Source organism: Salvelinus fontinalis, unplaced genomic scaffold, assembly GCF_029448725.1.
Source record: "Salvelinus fontinalis isolate EN_2023a unplaced genomic scaffold, ASM2944872v1 scaffold_0298, whole genome shotgun sequence".
In the NCBI taxonomy this organism is placed as follows: Eukaryota; Metazoa; Chordata; class Actinopteri; order Salmoniformes; family Salmonidae; genus Salvelinus; species Salvelinus fontinalis.
This window is the reverse complement of record NW_026600507.1, coordinates 57,501-81,095: the sequence shown is the minus strand read 5'-3', so window position 1 is coordinate 81,095 and position 23,595 is coordinate 57,501. Positions and strand designations below refer to the sequence as shown.

General features: G+C 47.6%; 1 protein-coding gene across 1 annotated transcript in view; it reads right to left on the bottom strand.

Annotated features, from left to right (window-relative positions):
* LOC129845408 (zinc finger protein GLIS2-like) overlaps positions 1-23,595 on the bottom strand; it is a 57,396-nt gene that overhangs the window by 1,224 nt on the left and 32,577 nt on the right. The window contains exons 2-6 of the mRNA XM_055913326.1: positions 5,331-5,544; positions 4,541-4,686; positions 1,175-1,357; positions 603-736; positions 111-229 (exon numbers count right to left, since the gene is read on the bottom strand). Coding sequence (XP_055769301.1) covers positions 111-229; positions 603-736; positions 1,175-1,357; positions 4,541-4,686; positions 5,331-5,520 — 772 coding nt within the window. The 5' untranslated portion in view covers positions 5,521-5,544. The remainder of the gene's footprint in view (positions 1-110; positions 230-602; positions 737-1,174; positions 1,358-4,540; positions 4,687-5,330; positions 5,545-23,595) is intronic.

The window sequence follows — 23,595 nt, the reverse complement described above, 5'->3', positions numbered from 1 at the left end:
TGCACTGATCTGTCTGTCTGTCTGTCTGTCTGTCTGTCTGTCTGTCTGTCTGACTGTCTGTCTGTCTGTCTGTCTGTCTGTCTGACTGTCTGTCTGTCTGTCTGACCAACCTGTGTGTGAGCGGTTGTGTATCTTGAGGTTCTCCAGGCGAGAGAAGCTCTTGTTGCAGGTGGGGCAGCGGTGAGGCTTCTCATTGGTGTGTGTACGGATATGGATAAGCATCTTGTACCTACAGACACACACAGACACGCACACACACACACACACACACACACACACACACACACACACACACACACCACACACACACACACACACACACACACACACACACACACACACACACACACACACACACACACACACACACACACACACACACACACGAGTATAATAACAGGTGCACACGCATACCCATATGGAACAATGTACTTGAATGAGTACAAGGAATTTTCTGTAAAGTTAGGAAGGTAGTTTTGAATGATACGACACACTCATAGAGGTGTTAAGACTGGTTTCATGAAGGAGTTCTGAATGTCTTATGTTGGACACATTTCAGTGGTTAGTTAATCATCTCAGTCATGATCTGAGGTCAATCTCACCTAGCGTTGAAGCCCCGCCCTTTGCGAGCGCAGCCGTCCCAGTGGCAGCAGTACCCAGAATCCTTTTCAGGTTTGACGTGGAAGTCGTTGACGTGGTCCACAAGGTCTTGCAGGGACTCAAAGAGAAGATGGCACTGGAGAGAGAGAGGGGGGAGAGAGAGAGGGGAGAGAGAGATGGGGGAAAGAGAGATGGGGGGAGAGGGAGATGGGGGAGAGGGGGTGGAGAGAGGGGAGAAGGAGAGGGGGAGAGGGAGAGGGGGGAGAGAGGGGGGGGGAGAGGGGGGGTGAGTGGTGGAAGACAGAGGAAGAATAATGTAAAAGTAGAAAAGGTTGAACATCCACCACTGTCATTGTGAAATGTTAAAACAATGACCTTTGTAGTGTCTAGTTATGTCATGGTAACACCTGGCTGCAGAGCAAAATGGTCCTAGCCTAGTTCCAGATCTGTTTGTGCTGGCTTGTCAACTCCTGGTCTCGACAATGACCATTACATGGGAGTTGGCAAGACAACAGAAACTGATCTGGGCCCAGGCTAAAATGTTTCCCCTGTTGCATGACTTCCTGTGTCTCACCTTCCTCCAGCGACAGGCCAGCTGTTCGTCTGCTGAGAGATCGGGAGAGGCCCGCTTGTCATTGGGCTGGCCAATGAACATGGATGACGGCAGGTGGAGTCCGGCCCCAGCACCAATCGGCACGAAGAACTGGAAGGCCTGCGAGGAGGCTCTGCTCTCCACATAACGGATGTGAGCTGAGTCCTGAGAGAGAGGAGGAAGAGGATGAAGAAGATGGAGGAGGATTAGAGGTTAGAATGTCTGTCTTACTCCATCAAACACACACACACACACACACACACCTTCTCCTGTCCTTCTCCTGCTCCTGTCCCTCTCCTGTCCCTCTCCTTCTCCTGTCCCTCTCCTTCTCCTGTCCCTCTCCTTCTCCTGTCCTTCTCCTGTCCCTCTCCTCTCCTGTCCCTCTCCTTCTCCTGTCCCTCTCCTTCTCCTGTCCCTCTCCTCTCCTGTCCCTCTCCTCTTCTGTCCCTCTCCTTCTCCTGTCCCTCTCCGTCTCCTGTCCCTCTCCTCATCCTGTCCCTTTTTTTCTCCTGTCCCTCTCCTCTCCTGTCCCTCTCCTTCTCCTTCTCCTGTCCCTCTCCTTCTCCTGTCCCTCTCCTCTCCTGTCCCTCTCCTTCTCCTGTCCCTCTCCTTCTTCTGTCCTTCTCCTGTCCCTCTCCTTCTCCTGTCCCTCTCCTTCTTCTGTCCTTCTCCTGTCCCTCTCCTTTTCCTGTCCCTCTCCTCTCCTGTCCCTCTCCTTCTTCTGTACTTCTCCTGTCCCTCTCCTCTCCTGTCCCTCTCCTTCTCCTGTCCCTCTCCTTTTCCTGTCCCTCTCCTCTCCTGTCCCTCTCCTTCTCCTGTCCCTCTCCTCTCCTGTCCCTCTCCTCTCCTGTCCCTCTCCTTCTCCTGTCCCTCTCCTTCTCCTGTCCCTCTCCTTCTCCTGTCCCTCTCCTTCTTCTGTCCTTCTCCTGTCCCTCTCCTTCTCCTGTCCCTCTCCTTCTTCTGTCCTTCTCCTGTCCCTCTCCTTTTCCTGTCCCTCTCCTCTCCTGTCCCTCTCCTTCTTCTGTACTTCTCCTGTCCCTCTCCTCTCCTGTCCCTCTCCTTCTCCTGTCCCTCTCCTTTTCCTGTCCCTCTCCTCTCCTGTCCCTCTCCTTCTCCTGTCCCTCTCCTCTCCTGTCCCTCTCCTCTCCTGTCCCTCTCCTCTCCTGTCCCTCTCCTTCTCCTGTCCCTCTCCTTCTCCTGTCCCTCTCCTCTCCTGTCCCTCTCCTTCTCCTGTCCCTCTCCTTCTCCTGTCCCTCTCCTCTCCTGTCCCTCTCCTTCTCCTGTCCCTCTCCTCTCCTGTCCCTCTCCTCTCCTGTCCCTCTCCTTCTCCTGTCCCTCTCCTTCTCCTGTCCCTCTCCTTCTCCTGTCCTTCTCCTGTCCCTCTCCTCTCCTGTCCCTCTCCTTCTCCTGTCCCTCTCCTCTCCTGTCCCTCTCCTCCTGTCCCTCTCCTTCTCCTGTCCCTCTCCTCTCCTGTCCCTCTCCTCCTGTCCCTCTCCTTCTCCTGTCCCTCTCCTCTCCTGTCCCTCTCCTTCTCCTGTCCCTCTCCTCTCCTGTCCCTCTCCTCACCTGTCCCTCTCCTCTCCTATCCCTCTCCTCTCCTGTCCCTCTCCTCTCCTGTCCCTCTCCTTCTCCTGTCCCTCTCCTCTCCTGTCCCTCTCCTGTCCCTCTCCTCACCTGTCCCTCTCCTCTCCTGTCCCTCTCCTCTCCTGTCCCTCTCCTCTCCTCTCCCTCTCCTCTCCTGTCCCGCTCCTTCTCCTGTCCCTCTCCTCTCCTGTCCCTCTCCTCTCCTGTCCCTCTCCTCTCCTGTCCCTCTCCTTCTCCTGTCCCTCTCCTCTCCTGTCCCTCTCCTTCTCCTGTCCCTCTCCTTCTCCTGTCCCTCTCCTTCTCCTGTCCCTCTCCTCTCCTGTCCCTCTCCTTCTCCTGTCCCTCTCCTTCTCCTGTCCCTCTCCTCTCCTGTCCCTCTCCTTCTCCTTCTCCTGTCCCTCTCCTCTCCTGTCCCTCTCCTCGCCTGTCCCTCTCCTTCTCCTGTCCCTCTCCTCTCCTGTCCCTCTCCTTCGCCTGTCCCTCTCCTCTCCTGTCCCTCTGCTTCCACTCTGCGGTGTAAACATTCATATTTGGCTTAGGACATTATAAAAGCCAACAGTGGTGCTGTGAATGGATGGACCCATGGTCTGTAATGAGAGTCTTCTGTCTCAGGCCCTGTCCTCTGACTCAGCCTGGTTAGGACTAACAGCACACAGGCAACATTAGGGGCACAGAGCAGCTCCTAACACCCCTGTCACACTTCACATAAGGGAATCAGGTTGTTATGGAGGGGGGGCACTGTTGATCAAACACATAATGTGTCCTGTGTTCCGTATAACAAGCTCCTCTCTCTGTCTCTCTCTCTCTGTGTTACTTGCACTCAGTGGCCTCGGGCATTGTGTGTGTGTGTGTGTGTGTGTGTGTGTGTGTGTGTGGTGTGTGTGTGTGTGTGTGTGTGTGTGTGTGTGTGTGTGTGTGTGTGTGTGTGTGTGTGTGTGTGTGTGTGTGTGTGTGTGTGTGTGTGTGTGTGTAATCAGATTTACAGCGAGGTACAGCCATGCAGACCTCACGCCGTCTAATTCAATTCGCTCCCAATTGTATTGAGAGCTGCTGGCTGTGGCCATTCAGCCTCTATCTGCTTCCCGGTGAGTCCCAGACAAGCACTCCCACAGACATGGGCACACACACACTCATACTGTACAACCGTGCACACACACAGATACATAAATGCATGCACACACAGCTGCCAAAACTAAGACACACGCACACACATACAAGCACACACAGACACAAAAACACACATACTGATGAATGCAGAAGCACAGCTGACTACCAGGAATTGGTCTCATTTTATGAGATTTGTCACATACACATTTGTTAGACAGCGAGAGGATTGTGGTCCAGTTGTAGTCATCTCTCTCTCTCTCTCTCTCTCTCTCTCTCTCTCTCTCTCTCTCTCTCTCTCTCTCTCTCTCTCTCTCTCTCTCGCTCTCTTTTCTCCCTCTCAGAAGAGAGTTGTCTCTGTTAATTCTTTAAAACCCCATCCAGTCACTCTGCACTTACTGACCTGTGACATAGTTTATAGTGTGTGTGAGCCCTCTTGTTGTCGCTGTGTTCCTGACTCTTTGTGTCGTGCTTCCTCGCCTTTTCTCATTAAAGATAATCTACTGGGAGAGGACGGTGTGACAGGATATCAGCTCTAACTGATACAGCTGGGATTGGCTGGGAAGCATCTCTCTTCCTCTTCCTCCTCCTCCTCCTCCTCCTCCTCAATGGAACATGATTATTCAGAAGTGTCCGTACTGTCAGATGGTTTCTACTCACCCCTGCAATGATGTGGTGGGAGACGGCGTTCCCGTTGGTCATCTCTGGGGAGCTGGAGGTGTGGCGGGAGGAGGGGGACGTACTGAGGTCCACGGCCGGCGGGGTGGGGGGCGTCTCTGACCTCTCCCTGGAGACCACCAGCACACCTGTGGAAGGGTGAGGAGGGATCAGACTCTGTCAGATCGAGGGATCAGACTGTCAGATCGGTCGGTCAGAGTACCTAACACCTGTGGGTGTGTGAGGAGGGATCAGACTGTCAGATCGGTCGGTCAGAGTACCTAACACCTGTGGGTGTGTGATCTGATTAGAGGGATTGATTGGCAGTGTGTTACAGCAATGGGTTCCCCCACTCTTCTCTTTGTGTTCAAAAAACTTGTTCATGTATGAGGTCAGGTTTTGTGTTGTTAGTACGTCCTATCTAATGCCATGTCAGCCATGAATAGAATATGGGAATTTGTACTGCTGTTGAGCCCCTGTGTTACCCACCTCTGTGTGTATGTGTGCGTGTGTGTGTGTGTGTGTGTGTGTGTGTGTGTGTGTGTGTGTGTGTGTGTGTGTGTGTGTGTGTGTGTGTGTGTGTGTGTGTGTGTGTGTGTGTGTGTGTCAAAAGTGTTACTCACCTGTGTGTGGGGGGCAGTGTGTGTGTGCGCAGTGTCACCCACCTGTGTGTATGTTTGTGTGTGTGTGTGTCGTCACCCACCTGTGTGTATGTTTGTGTGTGTGTGTGTGTCGTCACCCACCTGTGTGTGTGTTTGTGTGTGTGTGTGTCGTCATGTGTGTCGTCACCCACCTGTGTGTGGCGAGGCCGGGGAGGCGGGCACTATGACGGCTGTGCCATCATCAGCCATGCGGAGCTGCCGGGCGCGCTTGAAGGGTATCGGAGAGAGGGTGAGGGTGGGGGGTGACCATGCACCCCTGTCTCGCCCGTTGACACGCCCCCGGGGGAGCATTAGGTCCAATGGCTCATCCAGGGACAGCATGGCTGCAGCCCACGGACCTCCCACCTGCACAGACAACCAATCAGAGAAGATCAGGTATTCAGTCGTGATGGTGGGAAACATTTATACAGTTCCATATTGGGATATTATTTTTGGTAATATATCATATCGTATTGTTTTGACAATATCGCAATATTATTTTGCTCTAGGTGGTTGTACCTGCCTGGACCAAAACTCCTTCATAACTTGTTCACTGTCTTCTTTTTAAACAGGGAGACAATTGGTTTTCAGCACTTTTATTTCCATGACTGATCAAAACTCATTTTCTCTATGTCTCTCTGCCTCGCTGTCTCTCTCTGTCTCTCTGTCTCTCTGTCCTATCTGTCTCTCTGTCCTATCTGTCTCTCTGCCTCTCTGCCTCTCTGTCTCTCTGCCTCTCTGTCTCTCTCTGTCTCTCTGTCCTATGCCTCTATGTCTCTCTGTCTCTCTGTCTATCTACCTCTCTGCCTCTCTATCTCTCTGTCTCTCTGCAGCAGACATAGTGAGTAATATGTTAGGAACATAGAATCACAAAATCACAGTATCAAATCGCAATACATATTGTATCAAGACCAAAGTATCGTGAAAATATCATATTGTGAGATCCCTGGAAATGGCCAGACCTAGTATTCAGCCAATCATACTTGGAGAGAGTGGCCAGCCCTAGTATTCAGCCAATCATACTTGGAGAGAGTGGCCAGCCCTAGTATTCAGCCAATCATACTTGGAGAGAGTGGCCAGCCCTAGTATTCAGCCAATCATACTTGGAGAGAGAGAGTGGCCAGCCCTAGTATTCAGCCAATCATACTTGGAGAGAGTGGCCAGCCCTAGCATTCAGCCAATCATACTTGGAGAGAGTGGCCAGCCCTAGTATTCAGCCAATCATACTTGGAGAGAGTGGCCAGCCCTAGTATTCAGCCAATCATACTTGGAGAGAGTGGCCAGCCCTAGTATTCAGCCAATCATACTTGGAGAGAGAGAGTGGCCAGCCCTAGTATTCAGCCAATCATACTTGGAGAGAGTGGCCAGCCCTAGTATTCAGCCAATCATACTTGGAGAGAGTGGCCAGCCCTAGTATTCAGCCAATCATACTTGGAGAGAGAGAGTGGCCAGCCCTAGTATTCAGCCAATCATACTTGGAGAGAGTGGCCAGCCCTAGCATTCAGCCAATCATACTTGGAGAGAGTGGCCAGCCCTAGTATTCAGCCAATCATACTTGGAGAGAGTGGCCAGCCCTAGGATTCAGCCAATCATACTTGGAGAGAGTGGCCAGCCCTAGTATTCAGCCAATCATACTTGGAGAGAGTGGCCAGCCCTAGTATTCAGCCAATCATACTTGGAGAGAGTGCAATGGCTCTATTCCCACAGACTTCCGACCTGCACAGAGATAGTGGTTAGAGACAGGTAGCCTAGTGGTTAGAGTGTTGGGCCAGTAACCAGAAAGTTGCAAGATCGAATCCCCGAGCTGACAAGGTAAAAATCTGTCGTTCTGTCCCTGAACAAGGCAGTTAACCCACTGTTCCTAGGCCGTCATTGAAAATAAGAATTTGTTCTTAACTGACTTGCCTAGATAAATAAAGATAAAATAAATATTGAATGTGGGTTTTAATATCAAATACACTTATTTCATATAATAATACCGGTATATGACTGCTATGGTCGATGCCAATGATTTATACTGGAACAGCAAAGTAATTCAGTGTTTTTAACCACTTAATAATGTGATGACCAATGAACAGAGCGAGTCAGTGAAGGTGTGGTTAAGTAATGGCTCTGTTTAATACAGGGACAGGTTAGAGGAGGACCTCTGTTTAATACAGGGACAGGTTAGAGGAGGACCTCTGTTTAATACAGGGACAGGTTAGAGGAGGACCTCTGTTTAATACAGGGACAGGTTAGAGGAGGACCTCTGTTTAATACAGGGACAGGTTAGAGGATGACCTCTGTTTAATACAGGGACAGGTTAGAGGATGACTCTGTTTAATACAGGGACAGGTTAGAGGAGGACCTCTGTTTAATACAGGGACAGGTTAGAGGATGACCTCTGTTTAATACAGGGACAGGTTAGAGGAGGACCTCTGTTTAATACAGGGACAGGTTAGAGGATGACTCTGTTTAATACAGGGACAGGTTAGAGGATGACTCTGTTTAATACAGGGACAGGTTAGAGGATGACCTCTGTTTAATACAGGGACAGGTTAGAGGAGGACCTCTGTTTAATACAGGGACAGGTTAGAGGAGGACCTCTGTTTAATACAGGGACAGGTTAGAGGATGGCTCTGGCATATTCTGAATTCTTCTTTAATATCCAACCACATGAATGTTGCATAACTAAACAGCCTTACCCTGCCTCCTAGTAATGCACATGTACACTCAAACAAAACGCACAGTCTCCCCCCTCCCCCCACACACACACTTCTCCCAGTGTCCCCTCCCTCCTGTGACCTTTGCTCACACACTCTTCCACAGGAATGTCTACAATCCAATCCAGATGCTCACCCTGACCCCTCCACCCCCTACCTCCCTCCGGCCACTGCCCTCTAGCCCCCCTGGCCAGCACCTCCCAATCGCTATGGACCTTGCAGCCCCACTGCATGACCCCCTCTCTCAGCCCATCAACCCCCACTCAGTTCCACTTTACACACACGCACACACACACACACGCACACACACACAAACACACACAGCCTGACACCGACAGCCCCCATACCACTCAGGCCCACTGAACACACTGGCCCCTTCTCCCATCTCCAGGGTCCGATCAACTCACCTCTGGGGGACCCCTCTCCTGCCCCTGTAACTCCACTAACCAGTGGCGACTGGAGCTCCAATCACGGTATCCTTCCCACAACTATCATCCAATCAGCAACACCTCAGACTTCCAAGCTCATTTGAACCTTTATTTCATGATGCATGAAGTGATATTCTTCAAGAATATACAGGATTAATATCACTAATATAACAACTGTAAATAGTTTTAGATAAAAGCGTCTGCTAAATGTCCAAAGTAATATAGAATATGTAACAATACACCACCACTATTCTCTCAGTCTCTGAGTAACACACAGTAGTACAGTAGTCCAGTTACATTTAAAGGGCTTTATTGGCATGGGAAACATATGTTTACATTGCCAAAGCAAATAGAATAGACAAGAAACAAAAGGGAAATAAACAAAGGCAACTTTAGTGAACATTACACTCACAAAATGTTTTAAGGAATAAAGACATTTCAAATGTTATATTATTGTCTATGTACAGTGTTTAAACAACGGGCAAGTAGTTGAAGTATGAAAGGTAAATAAACAGATTAATATAAGTTGTATTTACAATGTTGTTGCTTTGTGGTGGAATGTGTGGACATTGCTTCCTTATAGGATGTTGATAACTAGCAGGTGAAGTCATAATTCTGCTCTGCATACATTGTTTGGGGTTTTGCATTGAACACAAAGTATATTTTGTCAGAATTCTGCATGTAGATTCTCAATTGGGTGTTTGTCCCATTTTGTTAATTCTTGGTTGGTGAGTGGACCTCAGACCTCACAACCATAGAGGGCAACTCTCTCTCTCTCTCAATTGCTCGGTTGTTCTCACTCTCTCTTTCTCACTTTCACTCTCTCTCTCTGTCCCTCTCATTCTCTATCTATGTTTCTCTCAATTCAATTTCAATTTATCTCTCTGTCTCCTCCCTCAGTCACAGTACTGTCTATATTTCTGCCACACAGCTCTAATACACACACTGATCTACTCCTGCCCCCAGCTGACACATAAACAAACACACACACAAGCAATTATCCTACTGTAATTTCCACAAATCCTGCCCCGGCTTTTCTCTCCCTCTCTCTCTCTCTCTCTCTCTCTCTCTCTCTCTCTCTCTCTCTCTCTCTCTCTCTCTCTCTCTCTCTCTCTCTCTCTCTCTCTCTCTCTCTCTCTCTCTCTCTCTCTCAAACAGACACACCCCCACACATACCCACACTCACTCCCTCATACACATACTTACACAAACAGAGAGCTGCGCTGCGGCGGTGCAGAACTGAATGGTGGTCTTTGAGAGCGAGTTTGGCCAGGGGCCACATGAGGAGAAGCTGTGTCTGAGAGGGGAAGGGGTCACCATGTTCAGCCACCCCACCGCCACAACCCAGCCCAGGGGGATAGCAGGCCTGATCAGCAGGAGATAGCAGGGGATGACACACACACAGGAAGGCATACACAGAGCGGAACACACACAAACAGAGCGGGACACACACACACACACCCACATACACACACACACAGGAGGAAAAACACACACACAGAGAGTGGGACATACACAAACAGAGTGGGACACACACACACACGTACATACACACACACACACACAGGAGGGAAAACACACACAGAGAGCGGGACACACACACACACACACAAAGAGCGCTCAACTAATTTCTACACACTGCAGAGAATACCACATGACCTGTGTTCTAATCTAAAGACACAAATAACTGATGTCCGGAGCACTGTAACATAACCTAGTAGAGACCTGTAACATAACCTAGTGGAGATCTGTAACATAACCTAGTGGAGACCTGTAACATAACCTAGTAGAGATCTGTAACATAACCTAGTGGAGACCTGTAACATAACCTAGTGGAGACCTGTAACATAACCTAGTGGAGACCTGTAACATAACCTAGTAGAGACCTGTAACATAACCTAGTGGAGACCTGTAACATAACCTAGTGGAGACCTGTAACATAACCTAGTAGAGACCTGTAACATAACCTAGTGGAGATCTGTAACATAACCTAGTGGAGACCTGTAACATAACCTAGTAGAGATCTGTAACATAACCTAGTGGAGACCTGTAACATAACCTAGTGGAGACCTGTAACATAACCTAGTGGAGACCTGTAACATAACCTAGTAGAGACCTGTAACATAACCTAGTGGAGACCTGTAACATAACCTAGTGGAGACATGTAACATGACCTAGTGGAGCCCTGTAACATAACCTAGTGGAGACATGTAACATAACCTAGCGGAGACCTGTAACATAACCTAGTGGAGACCTGTAACATAACCTAGTGGAGACCTGTAACATAACCTAGTGGAGACCTGTAACATAACCTGGTGGAGACCTGTAACATAACCTAGTGGAGCACAGTAACATAACCTAGTGGAGACCTGGAACATAACCTAGTGGAGACCTGTAACATAACCTAGTGGAGACCTGTAACATAACCTAGTGGAGACCTGTAACATAACCTAGTGGAGACCTGTGACATAACCTACTAGAGACCTGTAACATAACCTAGTGGAGACCTGTAACATAACCTACTAGAGACCTGTAACATAACCTAGTGGAGACCTGTAACATAACGTAGTGGAGACCTGTAACATAACCTAGTGGAGACCTGTAACATAACCTAGTGGAGACCTGTAACATAACCTAGTGGAGACCTGTAACATAACCTAGTGGAGACCTGTAACATAACCTAGTAGAGACCTGTAACATAACCTAGTGGAGACCTGTAACATAACCTAGTGGAGACCTGTAACATAACCTGGTGGAGACCTGTAACATAACCTAGTGGAGACCTGTAACATAACCTAGTGGAGACCTGTAACATAACCTAGTGGAGACCTGTAACATAACCTAGTGGAGACCTGTAACATAACCTAGTGGAGACCTGTAACATAAACAAGTGGAGACCTGTAACATAACCTAGTAGAGACCTGTAACATAACCTAGTAGAGACCTGTAACATAACCTAGTGGAGACCTGTAACATAACCTAGTGGAGACCTGTAACATAACCTAGTGGAGACCTGTAACATAACCTAGTGGAGACCTGTAACATAACCTAGTAGAGACCTGTAACATAACCTAGTAGAGACCTGTAACATAACCTAGTGGAGACATGTAACATGACCTAGTGGAGCCCTGTAACATAACCTAGTGGAGATCTGTAACATGACCTAGTGGAGATCTGTAACATAACCTAGTGGAGATCTGTAACATAACCTAGTGGAGACCTGTAACATAAACAAGTGGAGACCTGTAACATAACCTAGTGGAGCCCTGTAACATAACCTAGTGGAGACCTGTAACATAACCTAGTGGAGACCTGTAACATAACCTACTAGAGACCTGTAACATAACCTAGTGGAGACCTGTAACATAACCTAGTGGAGACCTGTAACATAACCTAGTGGAGACCTGTAACATAACCTAGTGGAGACCTGTAACATAACCTAGTGGAGACCTGTAACATAACCTAGTGGAGACCTGTAACATAACCTGGTGGAGACCTGTAACATAACCTAGTGGAGACCTGTAACATAACCTAGTGGAGACCTGTAACATAACCTAGTGGAGACCTGTAACATAACCTAGTGGAGACCTGTAACATAACCTAGTGGAGCCCTGTAACATAACCTAGTGGAGACCTGTAACATAACCTAGTGGAGACCTGTAACATAACCTAGTGGAGACCTGTAACATAACCTAGTGGAGACCTGTAACATAACCTAGTGGAGACCTGTAACATAACCTAGTGGAGACCTGTAACATAACCTAGTGGAGACCTGTAACATAACCTAGTCAGCGGTAAGTGGAGGGGAGTCCTTCATCCATTTTTCAAAGCACAGCAATACAAACCATACGTGCTGGAGGGACAGATCAGAATGCCTTGCTGCAGAAAGGTGCATTGGTAATATGACATACTCTCTCGCAAGGTGAAACCAACTGCCAAGTTCATTAGCAATTGTCTAATCATGAAATACCCATACAACGTACAGACAACATATAACCAAAAAGTATACACAGAATGATCATGTTACTGATGGCATTCTGCCCATGGTCAGGTTGGTATCAGGTCAGTAAGAGAAGTTAATATACAATCTGTTGTATCTCCTGTCTCTTGCTGTCTGGCTCACTTTCAGAGCAATCAGGTCACATTGGTGGGCACTAGAACCTATCCTTTCAAAGGACACTAGCCCCAATCTAAATCATAACTCTAATAACTTATGTGGGGCTAAACCACGCCTACCACCTCTCTGATTGGTCCTTTGGTCATTTGAGTCCTTCCCAAGGAATCATTTTAATACTGACTCACATGTATAATGTATTGATGTTCCCAGAGGTAGAGTAGTAGTAGGAGATAGGTAGAGCCTTGACAAGAACTTAGTTAATCATTTTCATGTGTTTGATATCTAATTCAGAGTAATGTCCTACAATGACCTGTGTCTCCCACCTTGAAAGTGTGTGTGTGTACGTGTGTACGTGTGTGTTCTCTGTCCTGACAGATTCCAACAGTTTATATCTGTCTAACCCCACATATGTCAACACTACAAGGCAATCACCTGCTTCATACACACTCCAGCCACAGACTGATAAACACACACAATATCACATGATGTTTGAATAAGAGTGTGTTGTAACCTGACCAATGAGGTAGAAGATGGATAAGAATGGATAGTGGATACCAGACCTGCATTTAAATAGTATTTGAATACTAATAATGTCAACTTTAGCAGTGCTTGATTGAGCTTATCACACTCACGGAAAATGGGCCACAAATGCCCTGGCTCCGTTTCCCTCCCCTTCTCCCTCTATCTGCTTCTCTTACCACATGTACCCAGAGAGTCTGGGTACATGTGGTAACTTCATCAAGCCTCTACCAGCAGAGTAGATCTCCCTCTGTCTGCTTCTCTGACCTCCTGAGAGTCTGGGTACATGTGGTAACTTCATCAAGCCTCTACCAGCAGAGTAGATCTCCCTCTGTCTGCTTCTCTGACCTCCTGAGAGTCTGGGTACATGTGGTAACTTCATCAAGCCTCTACCAGCAGAGTAGATCTCCCTCTGCCTGCTTCTCTGACCTCCAGAGAGTCTGGGTACATGTGGTAACTTCATCAAGCCTCTACCAGCAGAGTAGATCTCCCTCTAAGTTGTGTAACTCACATCACACACTGCCAACGTGTTTAAGTTTATGTTTGTTTGTCTAATGTAGCAGAAAATACACCGTCATCCCCTTTAAACTGTCCCTCCCTGTGATGCCTCGTCACTTTACCCCTATACATATCTACCTCTTTCCCTCCAGTATCCCTGCACATTGTAAATATGCTGTTGGAACTGACCCTGTATATAACTTCTTACTTTCTCGTGTTCTTGTTATTTTATATTTCTGTGTGTTTCTGTTCTACCTTCTGTTATTTGTAGTGTTACATTGATATTGAATACTGCATTGTTGGGTTTAGAGGTGGCAAGAAAGGCATTTCTGTACTTATGCACGTGACATTAAAACTGGAAACCGTCCCTAAACCCCATCAGATCCCTTCCTGTGGCTGATGGTTCTATCAGTGTGCTCCATTCTCCGTGGTGCCTGGGGCAGAATCCACTGCGGGGGTCTGGACACAAAAGCCCCTCTTATATCCCACACACCCCAGTAGCTCCACGTGTAAACCATTACAAGACCTGTCCTAAGGAAAGATGCTATACATCATCTTCTCTTCCCCTTTTTTTAACTAGCCCAACCCTGCTAACATTAGCCTGGTCCCAGATCTGTCTGTGCTGTCTTGCCAACTCCTATGGTTATTTACGCCAAACAGTGACAATAATCATAGGAGTTAGCAAGCTGTCACCCTATAAATTGAGCAATCCAACAGTGGTACAGTCCAGGCTGTCATACAGGCTGGGTTGGAATGTTGCAATACCCTGTAAAAAAAGAGGGGGTGAGGGAGAGACATGCTAAGGATACTGTTAAAGCTGTATCTAGAACATGTCTCAAAGAGTCCTATGTAACAGTTTACTGTACATGACAGCAATCATCTCTCAAGAATAGAATGATGAATAGCATGTGATCGGCCCTTTAGGAATACTAGGCACATTCAGAGCAACTATAAAATAGTCCCCTCTTGAGGTCCGCCTGGCCATACTGTTCTCATGTCCCTGTTTAGTACTAGAGGATATGTTGAAAAAGTGAATCAGTGGTGCTGGAAATGAATGACTCTGCTGCATGTTGATTCACCTCAGGATACCCTCTCTTTACACTAATGACTTTGGAGAAGGGCCCTGGCTGCCTGGAAGTGAGTCCGTGTGGATTCTAGAACCAGCGGAGGTCAGAAGGAAGGGGGAGCTAGCTGGCCATGTGTGTGTGTGTACGGCCCAGTCAGTGATTTAAGAGGGGGCAGTGGCGGGATGGCGGGAGGCTGTGAAGTTTGGGGAAGGGGTGTTGCTCGGCCCCTGTGCAGACTTCCTCACTCAGCCGTGGGGTCGCTAGCCTCTTTGAAAGGCGGCTTTGTGCCCCTCCGGAGCCCCCCCTCTCGCCCCTGCCAAGGCAAAGCAAACACAGGCTGTAACAGCTGAATGAGAGCGAGGGGGGTGAGGACAGTGAATGAGAGGTCTGTGTCTCCTCTGTTTTACCTCCCTTTCCCATCCTATTCCAGGTTCTTTTCTGCCTCCCCTGTAAGGAAGTACCCAACTCAACACACTTCCCTTTGGCGCATTGGAGAGGTGAGGTGGAGGGTGGAGAGAGGTAATGCATATGCTGGGTGGTGAGCAAGTCAGAGGGATGGTTGGGTGAAGTGGAAGGTCACATGGGGAGAGGTGGAAAGTCACATGGGGGGAGAGGTGGAAGGTCACATGGGGGGAGAGGTGGAAGGTCACATGGGGGGAGAGGTGGAAGGTGACATGGCAGAGAGGTGGAAGGTAACATGGGGGAGAGGTGGAGAGGTGGAAGGTCACATGGGGGGAGAGGTGGAAGGTGACGGTGGAGAGAGGTGGAAGGTCACATGGGGGAGAGGTGGAAGTTCACATGGGGGGAGAGGTGGAAGATCACATGGGGGAGAGGTGGAAGATTACATGGGGGGAGAGGTGGAATGTGACATGGGGGAGAGGTGGAAGGTCACATGGGGGGAGATGTGGAAGGTCACATGAGGGGAGAGGTGGAAGATCACATGGGGGAGGTGGAAGATAACATGGGGGAGAGGTGGAAGATAACATGGGGGAGAGGTGGAAGGTGACATGAGGGAGAGGTGAAAGATCACATTGGGGAGAGGTGGAAGGACACATGGGGGAGAGGTGGAAGGTCACATGGGGGGAAAGGTGGAAGGTGACATGGGGGAGAGGTGGAAGGTCACATGGGGGAAAGGTGGAAGGTGCATGGGGGAAAGGTGGAAGGTGCATGGGGGAGAGGTGGAAGATGACATGGGGGAGAGGTGGAAGGTGCATGGGGGAGAGGTGGAAGGTGCATGGGGGAAAGGTGGAAGGTGACATGGGGGAGAGGTGGAAGGTGACATGGGGGAGAGGTGGAAGGTGCATGGGGGAAAGGTGGAAGGTGAATGGGGGAGAGGTGGAAGGTGCATGGGGGAAAGGTGGAAGGTGACATGGGGGAGAGGTGGAAGGTGACATGGGGGAGAGGTGGAAGGTGACATGGGGGAGAGGTGGAAGGTGACATGGGGGAAAGGTGGAAGGTGCATGGGGGAGAGGTGAGGGTGAGGTGGGTGGTGGGTGGGAGATAAATTAGGTAAAGGGTCAGGAGGATGTAGTGGGATGGGGTGTTTGAACACCTCTACTGTTCCAGGCTGGATCAGTGATGACCTCTGACCCTGCTCTGACCTACTGATCTTTACCCTATTATATCAGATTAGATATACACTTAGTGTTATATTTCAGCATAGCAAGACACTGTGAATACTGGAGTAGGTTCTGGGAGAAATTAATCTATGGTATAACAAGACCAAAATGATGTCATGGATGGATCACGTGTGTGTGTGTGTGTGTGTGTGTGTGTGTGTGTGTGTGTGTGTGTGTGTGTGTGTGTGTGTGTGTGTGTGTGTGTGTGTGTGTGTGTGTGTGTGTGTGTGTGTGTGTGTGTGTGTGTGTGTGTGTGTGTGTGTGTGTGTGTGAGAGAGAGAGATCATAACCCCCTCTCTGAACCTGATTGTAACTGATCTCCCTCCTGCTGTGGCCCGCAGGAGGGAACTCTCTCAGTGCTTCCACACACACTGGCTGTGATCCTATCCCACAATCCAAGGCCTCAGAGGGAGGTCCTCCTGTGTCCTAGTTCTGGCTCTCACACACATTCACAGAAGCAGCTGAACTGTTCACTTCTTCCCTCAGCCCCAACCACCATTATCTTATGTTATCTGGAAGGGATTACTCTGTAGCTCAACCCTCTTGCATTAGTTATGATAACATTTATGGGTCAGCCATAAAGTGGAGATCTATAATATGTCCTCATCTGGTACCAGTCTCTTTGCAGTTTCCATGAGGTTTCAGTGTTAGCAATGGCACTGAGTGAAACCTTTTTTACTTAACCTTTATTTAACAGTTAAGAACAAATTCTTATTTACAATGACGGCCTAGGAACAGCCTTGTTCAGGGGCAGCATGACAGATTTTTACCTTGTCAGCTCGGGGATTCGATCTTGCAGCCTTTCGGTTACTGGCCCAATGCTCTAACCACCAGGCTACCTGCCGCCCCTGAGGTCATTTGACACATAATGGCGTCCGTTGTTCACACCTCAAGCAAGTCCCTTTGCAGTGGAGCTGTGTCCAGGCCTGCAGGTTTCTAAGCCCTCTGAGCCCAGCGGAGTGCAGATACTGCAGCCAGGCCAGGTGGGAGAGATGAGGCCTCAGGTGTGACTGGCTAATACGGGTGGGGTGTGAACTTTAACCTCAACCATTTAAAGAGAATTCCACTGCACTGTTTGCTGGGATACCAGTCTAGAAGCCTGGTGAAACCAGACTAGGGTTTAATTCAGGTAGTTTTCCCAAAATTCCCAGTCGGATGATTACTGGAATCACGAGGGAATAAGCAGAAAGTCCAGAATCCTCCAACCAGGATTTCACCAACATTTTTGTACTTTTACTCCACAATTGATCCAATTGGTAGTTACAGTCTTGTCCCATCGCTGCAACTTGCATACGGACTCGGGAGAGTTGATGTTAAGAGCCATGCGTCCTCCGAAACACAACCCTGCAAAGTCGCACTGCTTCTTGACACACTACTCGCCTAACCCGGAAGCCAGCCACACCAACGTGTTGGAGGAAACACCGTCCAGCTGGCTACTGAAGTGAGTTTGCAGGTGCCCGGCCCACCACAAGTAGTTACTAGAGCGCGATGGGACAATGACATCCCAACCAGCCAAACCCTCCCCTAACCCAGACGACGCTGGGCCAGCTGTGCACCGCCTCATGGGTCTCTCAGTCACGGCTGGCTGTGGCACAGCCTGGGGTCGAACCCGGGTCTGTAGTGACACCTCAAGCACTGTGCCTTATACCGCTGTGCCACTCGGGAGGCCCGAAATGTTGCAATTCTAAACCAGACTGAATTCTGTGCTCAACTATGATGAGTCAGGTTTAGCCAGGTTATATATCTAGAACAGGATGCAGTGGATATCTTTAGTAAACATAAAAAAAGGCATATATTGGCCACTAACCTAAGCAAATTCTAGCCTGTACTGTTTTAGCAACTCCTATGGTTATTGTCACACTAAACAGAGAATGACCAAATAAATCTGTAGCCAGGCTACAATTGGCCTTCCACCATTGAACCCATACGACGGACTTCTCCTTTCTGACCTTTTCTTTTAGTGTCTCCCTCTTCCACTTCTCTCTCCCTCTTGCTCCCTCTCACCTTCTCTCCCCCCTCCTCCATCCTTCTTTCAGGGCAGGAGTTCTGACTGTCCCCTCCTCCCTGACACATACACACCCACACCACAACCTCAACATACCCCTCCTCCCTGACACATACACACCCACACCACAACCTCAACATACCCCTCCTCCCTGACACATACACACCCACACCACAACCTCAACATACCCCTCCTCCCTGACACATACACACCCAAACCACAACCTCAACATACCCCTCCTCCCTGACACATACACACCCACACCACAACCTCAACATACCCCTCCTCCCTGACACATACACTCCCACACCACAACCTCAACATACCCCTCCTCCCTGACACATACACTCCCACACCACAACCTCAACATACCCCTCCTCCCTGACACATACACACCCACACCACAACCTCAACATACCCCTCCTCCCTGACACATACACACCCACACCACAACCTCAACATACCCCTCCTCCCTGACACATACACACCCACACCACAACCTCAACATACCCCTCCTCCCTGACACATACACACCCACACCACAACCTCAACATACCCCTCCTCCCTGACACATACACACCCACACCACAACCTCAACATACCCCTCCTCCCTGACACATACACACCCACACCACAACCTCAACATACCCCTCCTCCCTGACACATACACACCCACACCACAACCTCAACATACCCCTCCTCCCTGACACATACACACCCACACCACAACCTCAACATACCCCTCCTCCCTGACACATACACACCCAAACCACAACCTCAACATACCCCTCCTCCCTGACACATACACACCCAAACCACAACCTCAACATACCCCTCCTCCCTGACACATACACACCCACACCACAACCTCAACATACCCCTCCTCCCTGACACATACACACCCACACCACAACCTCAACATACCCCTCCTCCCTGACACATACACACCCACACCACAACCTCAACATACCCCTCCTCCCTGACACATACACACCCAAACCACAACCTCAACATACCCCTCCTCCCTGACACATACACACCCACACCACAACCTCAACATACCCCTCCTCCCTGACACATACACACCCACACCACAACCTCAACATACCCCTCCTCCCCTGTCCCATCACTCAACAATGACATGCACACACACACCCTGAGTATGAGAGATGTTTTTCTTCTCAGCCAGCCACCTCCTCAGATAGGAAACCTCAGTTTACCCTCAGCCTCCACTGTGCCTCTCTCTCTTTCTCTCTCTTTCCCCTCTCAGTCTATCTCTCCCCCTCTTTCTGACTTTCCTTTCCTTTTCTCACAATTGTTTTCTCTCATTTTCTCTGCCCTCTCTCCTCCTGTCTTTTATTTTTCTCAACACCCTCCCCCTTCCTCCTTCCCTGGATAGTTTGCTATTTCTATTCTTCTATTCTCTTCTTTCTTTCTTACGTTCTCTCTCTTTTTCATCATTCTCTCTCCTTTATGTCATAAGTCTGTAAGTGAACCTTGTCCTTTCTGACCAAAGACTCCCCCCCTCTCTGTGTTTTCTTTCTTTCTGTCAATACATACCTCACACTTCCTCTTTCTATCAATACATACCTCACACTTCCTCTTTCTATCAATACATACCTCACACTTCCTCTTTCTGTCAATACATACCTCACACTTACTCTTTCTATCAATACATACCACACACTTTCTCTTTCTATAAATACATACCTCCTTCACACTTCCTCTTTCTATCAATACATACCTCACACTTCCTCTTTCTATCAATACATACCTCACACTTCCCTTCCTCTTTCTGTCAATACATACCTCACACTTCCTATTTCTATCAATACATACCTCACACTTCCTCTTTCTATCAATACATACCTCACACCTCCTCTTTCTATCAGTACATACCTCACACTTCCTCTTTCTATCAATACATACCTCACACTTCCCTTCCTATTTCTGTCAATACATACCTCACACTTCCTCTTTCTATCAATACATACATCACACTTCCCTTCCTCTTTCTATCAATACATACCTCACACCTCCTCTTTCTATCAATACATACCTCACACTTCCTCTTTCTATCAATACATACCTCACTTCCTCTTTCTATCAATACATACCTCACACTTCCTCTTTCTATCAATACATACCTCACACTTCCCTTCCTCTTTCTATCAATACATACCTCACACTTCCTCTTTCTATCAATACATACCTCACACTTCCTCTTTCTATCAATACATACCTCACACTTCCTCTTTCTATCAATACATACCTCACACTTCCCTTCCTCTTTCTATCAATACATACCTCACACTTCCTCTTTCTATCAATACATACATCACACTCCCTTCCTCTTTCTGTCAATACATACCTCACACTTCCTCTTTCTATCAATACAAACCTCACACTTCCTCTTTCTGTCAATACATACCTCACACTTCCTCTTTCTATCAATACATACATCACACTCCCTTCCTCTTTCTATCAATACATACCTCACACTTCCCTTCCTCTTTCTATCAATACATACCTCACACTTCCTCTTTCTATCAATACATACCTCACACTTCCCTTCCTCTTTCTATCAATACATACCTCACACTTCCTCTTTCTATCAATACATACCTCACACTTCCTCTTTCTATCAGTACATACCTCACACTTCCCTTCCTCTTTCTGTCAATACATACCTCACACTTCCTATTTCTATCAATACAAACCTCACACTTCCTCTTTCTATCAATACATACCTCACACTTCCTCTTTCTATCAATACATACCTCACACTTCCTCTTTCTATCAATACATACCTTACACTTCCCTTCCTCTTTCTGTCAATACATACCTCACACTTCCTCTTTCTGTCAATACAAACCTCACACTTCCTCTTTCTATCAATACATACCTCACACTTCCTCTTTCTATCAATACAAACCTCACACTTCCTCTTTCTATCAATACATACCTCACACTTCCTCTTTCTATCAATACAAACCTCACACTTCCTCTTTCTATCAATACATACCTCACACTTCCTCTTTCTATCAATACATACCTCACACTTCCTCTTTCTATCAATACATACCTCACACTTCCTCTTTCTATCAATACATACCTTACACTTCCCTTCCTCTTTCTGTCAATACATACCTCACACTTCCTCTTTCTATCAATACATACCTCACACTTCCTCTTTCTATCAATACATACCTCACACTTCCTCTTTCTATCAATACATACCTCACACTTCCTCTTTCTGTCAATACATACCTCACACTTCCTCTTTCTATCAATACATACCTCACACTTCCTCTTTCTATCAATACAAACCTCACACTTCCTCTTTCTATCAATACATACCTCACACTTCCTCTTTCTATCAATACATACCTTACACTTCCCTTCCTCTTTCTGTCAATACATACCTCACACTTCCTCTTTCTATCAATACATACCTCACACTTCCTCTTTCTATCAATACATACCTCACACTTCCTCTTTCTATCAATACATACCTCACACTTCCTCTTTCTGTCAATACATACCTCACACTTCCTATTTCTATCAATACATACCTCACACTTCCTCTTTCTATCAATACATACCTCACACTTCCTCTTTCTATCAATACATACCTCACACTTCCTCTTTCTGTCAATACATACCTCACACTTCCTCTTTCTATCAATACATACCTCACACTTCCTCTTTCTATCAATACAAACCTCACACTTCCTCTTTCTATCAATACATACCTCACACTTCCTCTTTCTATCAATACATACCTTACACTTCCCTTCCTCTTTCTGTCAATACATACCTCACACTTCCTCTTTCTATCAATACATACCTCACACTTCCTCTTTCTATCAATACATACCTCACACTTCCTCTTTCTATCAATACAAACCTCACACTTCCTCTTTCTATCAATACATACCTCACACTTCCTCTTTCTATCAATACATACCTCACACTTCCTCTTTCTATCAATACATACCTCACACTTCCTCTTTCTATCAATACATACCTCACACTTCCTCTTTCTATCAATACAAACCTCACACTTCCTCTTTCTGTCAATACATACCTCACACTTCCTCTTTCTATCAATACATACCGTACATCTCCTTTTTCTATCAATACATACCTCACACTTCCTCTTTCTATCAATACATACCTCACACTTCCTCTTTCTATTAATACATACCTCACACTTCCCTTCCTCTTTCAGGCTCCACAAAAATACACACAGAAACGTATAGGGATTATATAATAACTGTTACAGCATACAAGGAGCCGGGGGGGGGGCTGAGGGGAGACTGAAAACAGAGAGAGGGAGAGAGAGAGAGTGTGTGTTTTTGTTTTTACTATCCTAGGAGTTAGGAGTTAGGGTTAAGGTTAGGAGTTAGGGTTAAGGTTCGAACACATCGCACCGAATGTGGATCTAGCGTTTGTCTGCCGATCATTCAGGGCGCTGTATTAAGGACCACCCGCTAATTGTAAAAAAGAACATTGGGTTGGTTATTTTCCTGAGGGATCAATGGAGGCTGAGAGCTCAGAGGGGTCACCTGCTACGATTCAATGAGAGGAAGACAATGAGAGGAAGACAACAATGAGAGTAGAGACTAATTAGAATAATAAAGCATGCCACTGGACCAATAAATTAATAGATAAATATATTTTATTTTCTAAGACAACACAACATTGCAGCAACACATGACAACACAGCATGGTAGCAACACAACATGGTAGCAGCACAAACATGGTACAAACATGCCTAACAACAGCACAAAGGCTAAGAAAATAGAGACAACAATACATCACGCAAAGCAGCCTCAACTGTCAGTAAGAGTGTCCATGATTGAGACTGAATGAAGAGATGGAGATAAAACTGTCCAGTTTGAGTGTTGCTTGCAGCTTGTTCCAGTCGCTAGTTGAAGCGCACTGAAAAGAGGAGTGACCCAGGGATGTATGCACTTTGGGGACCTTTATCAGAATGTGACTGGCAGAACGGGTGTTTTATGTGGAGGATGAGGGCTGCAGTAGGTATCTCAGATAGGGGGGAGTGAGGCATAAGAGGGTTTAATAAATAAGCATCAATTGTTTGGTCCCGACAAGGATAGCAAAACAAACATGTGTGTGTGTGTGTGTGCGTGCACGTACTCGTGTGTGTGTATGAGAAAGAGCGATTGAGAGAGAGAGAGATGGAGGGAGGTGGAAGGCAGAGAGGGAGGGAGAAAGAGAAACAGAGGGGACTTACTGCAACAGGAACCCTCTTACTGAGCTACCGATGGCCCCCAGCCAGAACTCTCAGACAGAGGAGAGGGGGAAGGTGGTAGGAGGGAGGAAGGGAGGGAGAAGAAGGAGAGAGAGGGAGTGAGAGATGACAGTAGAGCGTGTGAGAGAGTAGGAGGGCCCGAGTAGTGGATTTAGTTGTCAAAAGCCAGCACTACCTTGGA